The sequence below is a fragment of the Lupinus angustifolius genome, chromosome LG07 (genome assembly GCF_001865875.1).
Source record: "Lupinus angustifolius cultivar Tanjil chromosome LG07, LupAngTanjil_v1.0, whole genome shotgun sequence".
NCBI lineage: Eukaryota > Viridiplantae > Streptophyta > Magnoliopsida > Fabales > Fabaceae > Lupinus > Lupinus angustifolius.
Window position 1 is genome coordinate 9,443,780 of NC_032015.1, and position 16,365 is coordinate 9,460,144.

At 32.2% G+C, this 16,365-nt stretch overlaps 1 protein-coding gene across 1 annotated transcript; it reads left to right on the forward strand.

Annotated features, from left to right (window-relative positions):
* LOC109352244 (probable receptor-like protein kinase At5g24010) lies at positions 4,980-14,578 on the forward strand. Its single transcript, XM_019594139.1, has 2 exons — positions 4,980-7,745; positions 14,338-14,578. Exon 1 carries the CDS (start codon positions 5,231-5,233, stop codon positions 7,718-7,720), a length of 2,490 nt encoding a protein of 829 aa, XP_019449684.1. The 5' UTR covers positions 4,980-5,230; the 3' UTR covers positions 7,721-7,745; positions 14,338-14,578.

Genomic DNA, 16,365 nt, shown 5'->3' on the forward strand with positions numbered 1-16,365 from the left:
AACCCTAAATTCAAAACCTTAAATTCCTAATGAAACAAATGGTGCAGTGTCATAGCTGAATCCATGTTACTAGATATACTCCTATGATCTGCATTTTTTGATATGATACTCTTCTTTAACCAAATCCTTGATTCCTTTTGGACCTTCGTTTTCTCTCTATGGATAGATGAGAAAACTATGCTGTGATTTGGTGTGTTGGGGACCATAACATTCCTCTTGCGTTAACTTATAGGGTTCCTATTCTCTCCTATAGGTTAACCTTGATGGGTATCCACCCATTAAACCCATATCCGTTATCAGCTTTTAGAAATCTATGGGGTGCCACTAGGGGTGGCAATGTGGGCCGGCCCAACCTGCTATTGGCCAGCCAAAATAAGGGTTGGCCCGGCCCGGCCCGTATTGTTAAAAGGGCTCAAAATGCCAGTCCGACCCATATTTTGCAGGGCTGGCAGGCTGACGGGCTGACCCGTTTTCCCTCCAAATGTACATAATTAAAACTTTTAGACAAAAAATAATCAACAAACTTGATAGATGTCTTTTAAAACAAAAAATCACAAACATAAGTCTACAATATTACAATAACAACATAACATCTTAGCTTAAAACTTGTAAATTCTAAAGAAGAAACCAGTTGTCACGCCCCTCGCACAGCACAGTGTCACACACTTTAGTTTTTTTATTTTTTAACAATGGCCCGTCGGACCAGCCCGACCCGGCCCGTCTTGGTCCGTCTAAAAAACGGTCTACTAAAACGGGCTGAATATGAGTTTTTGGGCTAAAATCCTCAGCCCAGCCTGCTAAAAATAGCCATCCGAACGGGCTGGCCCGTTGAGCCAAACCCATATTGCCACCCCTAGGTGCCACTAATTAGATCACTTTACAATGTAACCCTAAAATAAATAGTTGATATCATTGTATCAAATATATGATGCTCACCTTAATTATAAATTTCGAACAGAAAGTTGTCAATAAAATTGTAAGAAGCTGATTGTATAAATAACATTTTATAACTTTCTTTTATCAAAGTTATGGAGACTGGGATGAAGGAGATATTTGTCGAGTGCAAATACAAGTTTTCTATGTGATCTAGGCCTAATAGACTATTATAGTGATGCATGTGGTTCTCCACTAATAATGGTGACTATGATGAGGGAGATATTTCAAAGAAAAGAAAAGAGATTTGTTCAATAATGGATTAACAACTCAAGAAGAACAAGAAAAAAAACTTAATATGTATAAATAACCTCAAAAAGAATGCTTTATTTGATGAATAACACTGATCAAAGATTAGCTTAACTTGATGTAGAAAAGATGATTTGAAAACTATCCTAAAGCTTAGATTTATACAAGAAAGAAAAGCCTACTAACTAACCTATTAACTAACTAACAATTACAACACATGCTAAAAGATGAAAAGCCTAACTAACTAATGCTTAAAAGATTTAACTAACTATATAAGAGCACATGTTAAATATACAAATACAAAACGTGCTCATAATAGCAACAACTATAATTGACTGGAAAGTATAGATTCTTCTGGTGTGATAATTATATGTTGTTGTTTTGGTCTTGCAACTTCAGTTGGTGCAGATGTGGTGTTTTTGGTTTATGATCTTAGTAAAGAAAGTTGATGATTGTCTTGTCTGTGTGTAAAGCTTGATTATTTATAGCTGCTTGATCAGGTCCATGAGGCATGGTAGTTTGGTGAATTCCTTGTCTTCCTTGTCCTTGAGTCACGATTGTTATTGTTTGATGAATTCTTTGTTCTTGAGAAATAGCTGTTTGGTGAGTTCCTTGAGTGAGGGTCAACATACATGCTTGATTTATGTGAGTAGAGTGTTGTGTCTCTTTAGAATTTTGTGTCTCCTTTGATAATATTTGTGATTCTTGAGTGGCGTCAACCATAACAAGTTCCTAATACCATGAATAAGTTTATAATGGAAAAAATTAGCTAAACTCAAAATAAAATAAAATGACAAAGATAAAGATAAACATTATTGAATATAAATTCAAACTAGAAAGAAATTATTCTCTAGATAAAATAATTCTCTATAATTCGTTACAAATACTTAAAAAAAGCTAACCCTTAAGCAAAATCTCGAGTTCGCTGGGAAAGTTAGCCTCATATACATGTGGATATTTCTAACTCGGACATGATTACCTCAAGTGCGAGAATACATGTGAGAAATCGAACAAAAAAATAAACCAACCCAACTACTAATGATAAAAATTGTGAGCCTATGACAGAATTTGACATATTAAACTTTCTAAATGAACTTTTATTGCCCACACTTAAAAAGAAGCCAACCAAACTAGACTCTCGGCCATTAATGATGGCTAAATAGACTCTTAAGTCAAATCAGTTCTACCACTTCCACTTATCCAAGTTAAATGAATGTATAAATATTCAATAACACTTTGTGATGCTGTCTCCCATCTTCTAAAGCTCTTTTATTTTCTTTTTGAGTTCACACTATAATTGTTCCTATGATGTGTCATTTGGGAGGAGAAAATTATCATGGTTTTCTAATTAATTGGAAATTATTAAGTTTCCCAAGGATGAATTTGCAGTGTAAAATGTGATGAACTTGGTTTACTGGTGAAGACATGCACCCCCATCATTTCCAATAAGTAGGATTTGAAGTTTTTTTTAAATGTACCTAACAACACATTTTCATTTATCTAAAAGGACAACTTTATACTAAAAGTTGATGTACTTATAAAACTTGTTGAGTGTTAGCCAATTTTTAATATTAATTATTATTTTTAAATAAGTTAAAAATGTATCATCAATCACATGTTAAAAAATCTACTAATTAATAAATTAAAAATGTATCATCAATTACATGTTAATTACATGTTAAGTGACAAAGTTGAGTTTTTTAATCTAAATTAGACATAAGCCACCTCCTATCTACACATACAGATATTTGTGGAAGTAACATATCTTAAGTTTCTAATATTAGAATGATTTTCAATCTAATTTAATAAAAGGACATAGCAATTTTCATGAAAGAAATGCCACGGCTGAACAAATGCTCCCAATGATGAATTCTTAGCTGTGAAAGATGGCCTTCTTTTATTTTGGTTTGTAGTTAGATTCATGTTTGGTAATGTATTCATGCTAAGCCCTAAGCAGGTCCTTGACTCTTAGGATAATAGTGATGGTGAAAGAGATACATCTTTTAATAATAACATTATTATTGTTAGTGATAGTAGTGCAATTATGTTTAGCTTAGTTGGGTTAAATTTAGCTTTCCTCCTAGATCATAATGTAATAAGGTGACTGAGACAACCTTATTCTTTATAAGCTGTCTCATTGTATTTATGAAATTTTGACGTTTGATGCTTTGAATATAATGCTATTTCGAAATGGACATATACCAAACTCTTATTAAAATAAATTGTTACAAATTACAGTTATTCAAATGGTAGTATTTTTTTTATCAGAACTCAAATGGTGGCATTTGACTGTAATACTTTTTTAATTCGTAATTTTTAGTATTTTGTTGTTGATGAGACTTCACTCTCAATTTTATTATCCTAACCATCAAACCACTTTATAACCTCTCTTTTTTGTTAATGGTGTAATTTGAACCCACAACCTCTTACATCATATTCCTTGAGTTCTCTCTCTTCATCATCAGACTTCCAAATTAGACTGTAATTAGATTAATTAGCTTAAGAATTTGCTAAAAATGTTTTATTTGGTGTATTGATTTTACATGTATTTTCAATGACAAAAGTGTTATTATATTGTATATAAAATGATAAAAATGTTTTATCATATCTTTATTTCATTTATTTTTTGTGGTACTTATATCCTTACTCCCATTAAAAGACTAGTGGCCGAGGCACTCATACATCTAGGTCTTGACATACACACACAAAATTATATATATTCCCCTTACAATTAATATTTTTTCAAATTATATAAAATTGTACTCGAATCACTCATTTAGGTATTCTAATGATCATTTAATGCAACTTACATTGTCCTAAATCCACCATGGAAAAAGAGTACCATATATCTCATCAAATTCTATACTAAATGAGATAAATTGAGATAATTCCTACGTTATGAGATCTTTCCTCGCTCATGCACATGTATTAATTTATAGGATTTGCATGGCATATCATTTTTAGTGGAAAGGAAAAGGGGGAATCATTTTACTCATCCCTATTATAGAGAGAGATAGATGAAGGAAAATATTTAGAAAAATGCATTTTCTATGGGATGTTTAAATATTGCATCTCTTGATGGTAGGAAAGGAAGGGACAAAACTCAATTATAGTCAATGGTGAAGACATAAACGATATAAGTTGATGAAAAATGTTTTCTCTTCATCAGAATTTGAACCCCAATATGGTGTGTATTATCTTTTTTATGTATGTTTGGGAAACTGCTATGAAAAAATAACAAATAAACAAAAAAAGAAAGATGAATAAGTACAATGTCAAGTACACTATCAAATCAAAATATTTGGTCTACAAATATTTGAATTTGTTATAACCATACATCTTTCATGTTGCCTTATATCTTCATCATCTCTACACACCTCAAGTATTATTAGTGTCACTGATACACTTCTTTAATGAAATAAAGAAGTTGCATTTTAGTTTTGACCAAACACTATTGGTATAGCTATTCTCATTTATAAAATATGTAGCCACTAGCCACCCCTCTCCTTTATATTTGAAGTTTTGATACTTCACAACCTTCAAAATAATCAGAAACTTAAAGAATTTGAGTAGAATAGAATGTAATATCTATATATTATTCATATAAAAATTTATACATAGATAATATATTATCCAACATTATTTATATTAACTCTTTTTTAAAGATTTAATGATAATTGAAAATGAATGACAGATAATGGACCAAACAATATATAGAACTCTCATTACATTGTTGATATGCATACAATTTTTTTTTTTCTGAACTGAATACAGAACAGTTTCTTCAAATGTATTTTTGTGTGAAGCATCCAAAAAACTGTTGTTTTTGGACATTACCACTTAAAATATGTAAGTAGGGGCAACCTTTGACTTAAGTGACCAAATTCATGTGATGTTTCTTCTTTCTTAATAAATCTTCACTTCAAGTCAGGTACCTGTCACTCTGTTGTCTCCATATGTTGCATTTTTTTCATTACTCCACTGCAAATCTTCACACTCCTTCTTCCATGTGAATTTCCAACCTCTCCAAAAGCCAAACCTTTCTTCCATGAAGACCCAAAAGCTTATTTTACCTTTCATTCTTCTCCTTTTCATTCCTTCTTTATCTCTTTACATTCCCATAGATAACTACCTTCTCAGTTGTGGATCACACACCAATGCTTCCCTCTTCAATAGGTTCTTCACTGGTGATTCCACCAACCAAGGTTCTACCTTTCTCTCTGCAGAGAATTCAATTCCTCTCAAAAACCAAAACCCACCAACAAATTTGCCAACTTTGTATAACACTGCTAGAGTTTTCACTAGCATGGGAAGCTACAGATTCATGATGAGGAAAAATGGCACCTACTTGGTTCGTTTTCATTTCTCACCTTTTAAATCTCAAGGTTTTGATCTAAAAGCTGCAAACTTTAGTGTCTTGGGTGATGGGAATTTGATTCTGAGGAATTTTAAGCCAAATAATGGTACACTGCTTAAAGAGTTTATTTTGAAGATAGAATCTAATTTGCTTGAAATTGTGTTTAGACCTGTGGGGAATTCTGGTTTTGGATTTGTCAATGCTGTTGAGGTGTTTACTGCTCCTGAAGATTTAATTATAGACTATGGTGCTAGGTTGGTTGGTCCTTCTGGTGTTGAGGAGTATAAGAACCTTTCTTCCCAGGTGTTAGAAACTGTTCATAGGGTTAATGTTGGAGGTCTGAAATTGACTCCTTTTAATGACACCCTTTGGAGGACTTGGATTCCTGATGAGGAATTTCTGGTGTTTAAGGATGCTGCTAAGCCTGCAGTGAGCACTCATACACCAAATTACGAGAAGGGAGGTGCGACTCGAGAGATCGCACCTGATAATGTTTATATGACAGCTCGGGAGATGAATAAGGATCACTCTATTTTAGCTTCAAAATTCAACATGACCTGGAAATTTCCAGTGGCTCCTGGTGGTGTTCGACACCTGGTTCGGTTGCATTTCTGTGATATTGTTAGTCCTGCTCTTAATTTTCTCTACTTTGATGTGTATATCAATGGTTATTCTGCCTACAAGGGTCTTGATTTGTCATCACTTACATTCCATACGCTTGGATCTCCAGTCTATGTGGATTTTGTTGCAGATTCTGATGATTCTGGTGTTATTCAAATAAGTATTGGCCCTTCTGATCTAAGCAGTTCCATGAGGAGGAATGCGATACTGAATGGTGCAGAGATAATGAAGGTGGTCAATATTATGGATTTACATGTTGAACCTACGAAGAAAAGGTTGACAGTATTGGTGGGTTCAGTAGTTGGAGGAACTATAATTTTATTTCTAGTTATAGCTGCTTTTCTACTTGCAGTCAAGTGCAGGAAGAAGAAACCGAAACTAAGGACGGTGGAAAGTGTAGGATGGACACCTTTACGCATGTTTGGGGGGAGTTCACATAGTAGAATGTCTGAAGGGACAGGTTATCCATCTCCTGGATCTTATGGATATCTTTGCTTGAAAATCTCTTTTGCTGATATACAATCAGCAACGAACAATTTTGATAGAAGTTTGATTATAGGGTCTGGTGGGTTCGGTATGGTTTACAAAGGAGTACTCAGAGACAATGTGAAGGTTGCAGTCAAGAGAGGTATGCCTGGATCCAGACAAGGCCTTCCAGAGTTCCTGTCTGAAATAAGAATTTTGTCCAAAATTCGTCATCGCCATCTTGTTTCACTAGTTGGATATTGCGAAGAAAATTCAGAGATGATACTTGTCTATGAGTATGTGGAAAAAGGTCCACTTAAAAAGCATTTATATACTTCATCAGGACTTCCACCTTTATCATGGAAGCTACGTCTTGAGATATGCATCGGTGCAGCTAGAGGTCTCCACTATCTTCACACTGGTTTTGCTCAAGGAATCATCCACCGCGACATCAAATCAACCAATATTTTGCTTGATGAGAATTATGTGGCCAAGGTTGCTGATTTTGGCCTGTCAAGATCCGGGCCGTGTATGGATGAAACCCATGTGAGTACCGGTGTGAAAGGTAGTTTTGGTTATGTTGATCCAGAGTATTTCCGGAGGCAGCAACTTACAGATAAATCGGATGTTTATTCGTTTGGGGTTGTGCTTTTTGAGGTTCTTTGTGCAAGGCCTGCGGTTGACCCACAACTTGATAGGGAGCAGGTGAACTTAGCAGAATGGGCACTTGATTGGCAGAAGAAGGGAATGCTGGAGCATATTGTTGATCCTCATCTTATTGGGCAGATCGAGGAAAAATCGTTGAAGAAATTTGGTGAAACAGCAGAAAAATGTTTGGCTGAATATGGTGTTGATAGGCCAACTATGGGTGATGTCTTGTGGAATTTGGAATATATACTTCAGCTCCAAGAAAGTGGACAACAAAGGGAGCCACGTCGCGGCAGCAGCGTTCATGAAGCAATGAATGTGACAACTACAGTTATTCCTGGGAATCTTTCTCGCAACATAAGTACAGAGGGAGATTATGATCATTGTTATTCAGACATAAATACTAGCGAAGTTTTTTCCCAACTTATGACCAATGAAGGCAGATAGAGATAGAAACATGCTGCAAATATAGGTAATTTATTATGATGTCATAAAAGTTTTCACATGGAGAAAGTGGTATCAAGTAGTACTTATGCTTTCATGAGTAGTTTTTTCTTTCTTTTCTTTATAACTAGTAGGAGACCCGTGCGTTCGCACGGATAATAATATGTATTGTATGAATTTAATTAAATAGTGATTACCTAACTTGTTAAATGAAATGTGATTGAGGAATACCTAATAAAACATGTTTTGTAGTAATCTAGTGCAAACATAAAGATGGTGGAGCAATGAAATTGTATTGAACTTGTAATGTTAAAAAAAGGAAACATGTTAGGAAAAGTTGAATGAATTTAAATGGAAAATTATATAATTTATTTTTAATAGAAGAATGTGAGTAAAGATTAACTCAATCACCTTGCTTTGTATAGATTTGATTGTTGATGTAAAGCTGTTGTATATTGAAATCTATTATTTAAAAAAAAATAGTTAGAAATAAATATTTCAAACATAATGTAAAATAAGTTATAACATGTCAATGTAAAATAAGTTGAAAACATGTCAATAAATCACAAGTATAACATGAATTACCTTTGCATCTCAAACATTGAAATCAATTATTGAAGTCACTCACAGATTCATATTGAGACATATCATTGAGATGACACTTTCCATTAAGGTCCTCAGAGGTTGAACCCTGCTTAAAAACAGGTAAAAATTAACTTACATTACGTTAAAATAAAATTTGATTAAAAACTGGATAAAACACAAATTTCATTAACTCACAGTATGTATGTCCAATGTTCCAAATTGATCAGCAATGGCCTTGATCAAGACCGGGCTTTCAGATAACCTTATCACAGAGGATTGGTGGTAAGATGGTTGGACTTTGACTCTAAATGTCATTGTCCTTGCAAGCAACATATCAAGTATTAGAGGGAATGTCTTTGGATCATCTTCACCTTCCTTCATATATAAACAGGAAAAATTATAAACTGTTAGTAATATAAAAAATGATGTACCAATGTGATTTCAATCTATATAATGTATAACTGGAAAAATACGTACTGCGACCATTCGATTTCTAAGCTCGAATGCAGATACTCCAATAATATCAGCACATTGACGGTCCCAAAACACAAACCTTCCACTTCCATTCTCATGAATGACTTTAATGTCCAATTTGTACATTAACAAATAATCCATATAAGAAATAAGAAAGGTAATAAAAAAGTAGAAATTTTTAAAAGTAATATATATATAATGAATCTGTTTTACCTTGGTGTAGAACTCAAGTTATATGATCCACATTTGCACGTGAACGGACCATCATTCAAATCAGCCTTCTTAGTGCACTTTGAACAACCGTCATAATACCACCCTTGTTTTCCAACAATAAACATTGCAGTTGTTCCAATAGTAACACAAGTTATTTCCTGACATTAAAAAAAGTTGGGTAAGGACATAACTAATACGAAAATTGTAATCACAACATAAATATACCTCAGCTGATGTTAAGGCTGCAATTTCAGAAAGACTCTTCACCTCAGCCTTGTACATGAATCGATCATCGTCAGATAAATTAGAATATTGAGACAGTTGGCTGTTACCTTGACTTAATGAGTTACATGATAGAGTTAAAGTTGCAAAACTACAAAATAAAAAGTAACATAAAACAGAATATGAATTTGACAAAGAAACAAAAATTTAATAAGATAACAAAACAACAAAAAAGGTGAAAAATTATAGAATGTGAGAGTTGTATACAATGTACCTATCCTTATATTTCTGATAATCAGGAATTTCATCGTCAATCAATATCTTCGATCCACACCATGAATTGCTAACGGTGGGTGGATACTTACCTAAAAAATCAACTTCAAAGTCAAATTCATAATTCAATAATCAGGATCTGCATATTTTTTCGAAGGATAAAAAATACTTTGTCCTTCCTTAACTCTAGCATGTGTCAGCAAAACAATCATGGGCTCACCAACTGTGAAGTTGTTGTAACAGTTAAAAAACTTCATGGCATGAGATTCCCAAAGAGTACATGTGATACCATCACCACTACTTAGAACAAAGAGTAAAAAACTTGTGAGATAAAGTTATTGAGTTAATAATTATTATAAAAAAACAAATTAAAGTTATTACCTAGAATCTCTTATATTGAAAATAACCTTCTTCAAAGAAGCTTGTGTCTGAGAGAAAACCATTTTATCAACAACTCCAATAATGTCTACAAATTAATAAATATGAAGTATTAATACAATATAAAGAAACTAAAAATTAGATGAATCTGAAGAAAAAATATATTTTACTACAAATCTTACCTACTAACAAATCAGCATGAAAGTCCCCAGCAAGTATTTCAGAAAATTTTTAAAAGCATATTCAAACTTAGGAATATCAGCAAACTCTTTTTCTCTTAGAGTTGTACCAACAGTAAATTGCAATCTGTATGCATGATTGCATGCCTTAAATTGAAGATCATTATGGAAGACATTGAAATTATGCATAACATAGGTGTTATTTTCAATCAAATGATCATTCCATTGATTGAATTCTTCCTTTTTAACAGAAACTTGGATCTTGTCTCCCTAAAAAATATATGGTTAGTAATCGAAATAGCCACACATAAATGTTTTTTTTACGTAATATTACCTTGCAGTCCATCAATATCATTTCTAGATGTCTGGGTTTAGGTGGAAGTTGAACATATCAAATTTCTGTAATTCTAACAGCTATCTTCCACAGGTGCTTTGAGTCATTCAAATCTCTTACCAGCTCGAACGGGCGTGATATTGACATTAATACAACAAATACTAAATTATAAAAACATCAAGCCACCACAAACAAAAACATTAAGCGACACAAAAACTAACAACAACAGTTAAGTAAAACAGATTGAAAACATGACTTAGAATTCATGAAAGAATGATAATGTAGTAACATAAAAATTGTTAAGGTCATTTTTTACAGAGGTGAGCTAATAAGTAGGCTACCACATATTATGCAGACCTTATTTGTTATTGAAGATATGACTCTCAGCATAAGACTCAACTTTAGACAATGTACATTAAAACAGAGATGATAGTAATAATAGCATCCCAGAAAATTCAAGAAACAAAAATTGAAGACAATATTCAATGATTGTCTTCAATTATATTATCTAATACTTTAGTTGTTAAAAAAAATTGAAGACAATACTCAATGCTTACATCATCAATAGTTAATTTTTATATCTGATGCAAATTTACTGGTATTTTTGTGCAGTTCACTTTATATGTCTATAGAAATTAACATGACCTGAAATTCATAAGAGATTCTATGACAATCTAAGGTGTTCAAGGTTGAGATCGTTACTGTATGGGGGTCACATGCAGAAAAGATATAACTATATGAGCATTAAAATCTATATGTAGACAATAATTTAGCTATTAAAAAAGAAATGAGAGTAATATCATACTGTTATAACTCAAAATTGTTATATTAACTTAGAATAAATATCATACTTTTAATCTTCAAATAATGATGACCAACCGACAATGGACATGCTGAGAGTGAACTTCGTAAATTAAGTACAACATACTTGATAGGTATAAGATAGTCACAGTAGTGATATTTTCAAAAGTTTTTGAAAATATAAAGCAGTAAAAGTGACAATTAATAATAAGTCATTATCAATGCATTGTATAATATCAGAGACAGTTTCATAGAGGGGGCTTAAAATTCATGTAACAAATTCAACAAATTTATAATTATGTCATTAGAAATTTGCAGGAACAACATCTAATAGGTCAACAAAATTTGAACAACATCTAATAGGTCAACAAAATTTGAACAACTTTGAAAATATATCACTTCTACAATGCATGCAACAAATATATAATCAATATGTCCTCTTCAAAAAAAAATGAGGAACAACAACAAAAACTCATGAAACAATGACTTTCGAAAAAAAACATATAAAAAATACTTTCAAAGATATAAGATAGTCATAGTAGTGATATTTTCAAAAGTTTTTGAAAATATAATGCAGTAAAAGTGATAATTAATAATAAGTCATTATCAATGTATTGTATAATATCAGAGACAGTTTCATAGAGGTGGCTTAAAATTCATGTAACAAATTCAACAAATTTATAAGTATGTCATTAGAAATTTGCAGGAACAACATCATAAAAGGTCAACAAAATTTGAACAACTTTGAAAATATTTCACTTCTACAATGCATGCAACAAATATATAATCAATATGTCATCTTCAAAAAAAAAAATGAGGAACAACAACAAAAACTCATCAAACAATGACTTTCTGAAAAACATATAAAAAATACTTGATAGATATAAGATAGTCATAGTAGTGATATTTTCAAAAAAATTTGAAAATATAATGCAGTAAAAGTGATAATTAATAATAAGTCATTATCAATGCATTGTATAATATCAGACATAGTTTCATAGAGGTGGCTTAAAATTCATGTAACAAATTCAACAAATTTATAAGTATGTCATTAGAAATTTGCAGGAACAACTTCATAAGAGGTCAACAAAATTTAAACAACTTTGAAAATATTTCACTTCTACGATGCATGCAACAAATATATAATCAATATGTCATCTTCAAAAAAATAATATGAGGAACAACAACAAAAACTCATCAAACAATGACTTTCTGAAAAACATATAAAAAATACTTGATAGATATAAGATAGTCATAGTAGTGATATTTTCAAAAGTTTCTGAAAATATAATGCAGTAAAAGTGATAATTAATAATAAGTCATTATGTCATTATCAATGCATTGTATAATATCAGTGACAGTTTCATAGAGGTGACTTAAAATTCATGTAAAAAATTCAACAAATTTATAAATATGTCATTAGAAATTTGCAGGAACAATTTGAAAGTATATCACTTCTACAATGCATGCAACAAATATATAATCAATATGTCATCTTGGAAAAAGAAAAAAAATAGGAGCAACAACAACAGAAACTCATCAAACAATGATTTTCAGAAAAACCGATAAAAATATATATTGAAGCAAAAAAAAGTATAAAAGAGAAATATTAAAGTTGACATTTTTAAGGTCCACAATGTGAAAATATCATCACTACTGGAAAAAAGGAAGAAGATGACAAAAGTCATCTTACCAAAAACCTTCAAAGACCGATGCATGTAACAAACATAAATTCAGTATTTCAAAAAACATAAATAAATATACGAACAACTACAAAAGTCATCAAACAATGACATTGGTAAAACATATAAACAAATATATATTGAAGCAACAAAGTATAAAAGACCAATGCATGTAACAACTACAAAAAGTCATTAAACAGTGACCTAAAAAATATATATTGCTACAACAGGAAGAAACAATGACATTCGTAATACAAATGCATGTAAGAAATATATATTGAAAGTCACATTTTTAAGAAAGAAAAATGTAAATATGTTTCGGATTGGAAAAACTAAAATGGTGATCCATTAAAAAAAAACAAGAAGAAGAACTTTTGAATACAAAGGTCAAAGTTTTGGTAAAAAACGTCATTGAGTATAGTTCAAAGGTAAAATTTTGACATCTTGAATATTCAAGATCACATTTTTAAGATAAAAACTGTGAACATAGATTGGATCTGGAAAAAGTAACATTATGATACGAAAAAATGAAAAAAGGAAGAACCTTTGAACGCATGTTAACACAAACTCAGTTACCATTGATCAAAGGTAAAACCTTTGCAAACACAACCTTAACAAAAACTCAGTTACCTTAAGTAGATGATTGAAGAAGTATAGAAATGTGTATAACAGTTAAGAGGTATAAGAGTTAAGGCATATGGGTTTGGAGACGAAGAAGAAATGAATAGTCATTGTGTGTTGGAGATAATAAAGGTGGAGATAAGAGAAGAAGATTGAAGAAGAAATGATTTTTGAAATGTGTGTGTAATAATATTGGTGAAAGGTGTGTGTATAAAAATGAGTTTTGTATTTTTTATAAGGACAAATTGGGATAATAAAGGTGGAGATGACAGAAGAAGAAATGAAGGGATTCTGGAAGTGATAAGGGTGGAGAGAGAATGACAATTAATAAATGTGGCAGCCTTTAATTCAAAATTCAGACGTCCTCAACTTTCATATACACAATTTTAAAGGCTGAATTTATTATTATGCTTTTTGAAACGTGTGTAACAATATTAGTGAAAGGTGTGTATAAAAATGAGTTTTGTATTATTTTTAAGGAAAAAATGGGATAATAAAGGTTGAGATGATAAAGGTGGAGATGAGAGAAGAAGAAATGAATGGATTCTGGAAGTGATAAGGGTGGATAGAGAAGGACAATTAATAAATGTTGCAGGCTTTAATTCAAATTTCAAACGTGCTTATACACAATTTTAAAGGGTGAATTTATTATTATGCTTTTTGAAACATGTGTGTAATAATAACAGTGAAAGGTGTGTGTATAAAAATGGGTTTTGTATTATTTTTTAAGGAAAAAAATGGGTTTTACAATTTTGTCCCCAAAAACTCCAAGTGTCAAACAATGAAGATGTCCACTTTGGTAATAATACCAGCCCATTGCATTCTTAATAAGATAGTAGATTTCCATTTCCATTAAAGGAGATTGATCCAAAACCATAATTACCAACATTTATTCAAGGATGACAGTGATAGGCAACTAGGCAAGGCTCATTGAAGTTCCTTAGAAATCTTTGAACAATCTTTGATATCTGACATTGAAGAGATGCTCTACAACTATCTTAGTATAACCTTATCCATTTATGTTATGTAGTCATTCTGTATTTATTCAAGAGCTGAATCAGTCAAGTTGTAACTAGCCATAAGTTCGCTGTTATCATTATATTTTCTTACTTTTCTCCTTCAGTTGAGATCAAGGTTGTATGAATGATGTTGCTTGAAGTAAATACTTGTAACAATAATATATATGCATGAGTTTCCACCATTTGAAGTTTGATCTATAGCATAGCACTGCTTACTACTATAAGCTCTTCCTTTTCGGATAAAGTATGTATGAGATTTGTGTTCGAGACTGTGATTCTCCTGAAATAGACTCCTAACTTGTAAATCATGCATTTAAGGCTGATCAATACATCAAACTTTATGCCATTCCAAAGTTCAAGGTTGATTCATTTCATGATCTGAACTTTGTTCAAATGGCATCACTGGCTTGTGTCAAACTGATATATATTGTTAGGGCTAGTAATGAACCGAACCAACTCGGTATTCGTTCGAAACTCGATTCGTTATTTAGTTCAATAAACTTGGTTCATGAACCAAATGAGCTAAACTTGAGCTAGAAATTGAGCTCGTTAAATAAACGAGCCGAACTTGAGTTGGATATAGTTCGACTCGTTAGGTTCATGAGCTAGCTCGATAGATATATATAAATATATACATATTTAATTATTTATTTATTTATATATATACATACATGTATATTTATATAAACTAATTTTTATGTTTATTATGACTCATACATTATTTTTTATATTTATTGTTATTATATATATAAAAAAAGTTATATTTATATATATAACCTTTTGAAGTATTTTTCAAATTTTAATTAATTATTTGAGTTGTCCAAATGAACCATTCGAACTTAACCGAATGGTTCGCAAACTTTAACCGAGCCGAATTCGAGCTAAAAACATAACTCATATCAAACTCGAGTCGAGTTTTGAACTGAGCCAATCCTTATCGAGCTGGACAGAGCTGAACTCTGGTTCGACTCAGTTCGACTCGTTTCCAGTCTTATATACCATAAATAATAGAATGGCACAATTTAGTATATGCACAGTTTGTAGCCAACCCCGCTTAATGTGACGAATATGTGGTTGATTTTTGTGTGTGCCAGTTTGTAGTCTGATGCTCCATGCATAGTTCTGGTAAAGTAAAATAAGTTAATGGCTATGAGACCCTCTAGAATGTAGATGATGCTTCAACAAAGAATCAAGAATAGTAAGAAGAATGTATCTGAGAATATTAGAATTGAGAATGGACTAGCATAACTCAACCACAAAAGTTAGCAAACAATTGAAACTGATGTAAAAAATTATGTTCAGGTAACATGGTCAAAGTATACTTGTTGAGTTACAGACATACACCATCAGGTAAGATTGGAATGATATAAACAACACTTTATCACATTAGGCGTGGTCGACTATATGGATCGAACGACGTTATAATGATTGAAATGATACATGGAAGAGTTTACAGTGAGAGAGAGAAAGGCCTACCCGAGCAACTGTTGCTGGAAGAGTGGCAGTCATAGGCCCAACCTCTTGAAAACCAGATTTATTAAAGCTGCCAATGACTGAACCTGATCAAGATGAAGCTTTCATGCACATTGATCGAGCCAAAGTAAAGATTGACCGAGTCAAACTCAAAATTCACCGAACAACACCACCAAATGACCGAAGGAAAATCAACCTTGACCGAGGAATTATGGCTCGTGACCGAAGGAATGAGGAAACCATGCAAAACAGTGCATCGCCATCGACGCATCAGCCTGAGGCACTTCATAACACTCTGACCGTAGCATACAGGCTTTGGCGCATAGATTCTAACTGAGGCGCCAAGGGCCTGATGCATCAAGCTTGACCGAATTCTCCTAGTCTAGGTGCATGA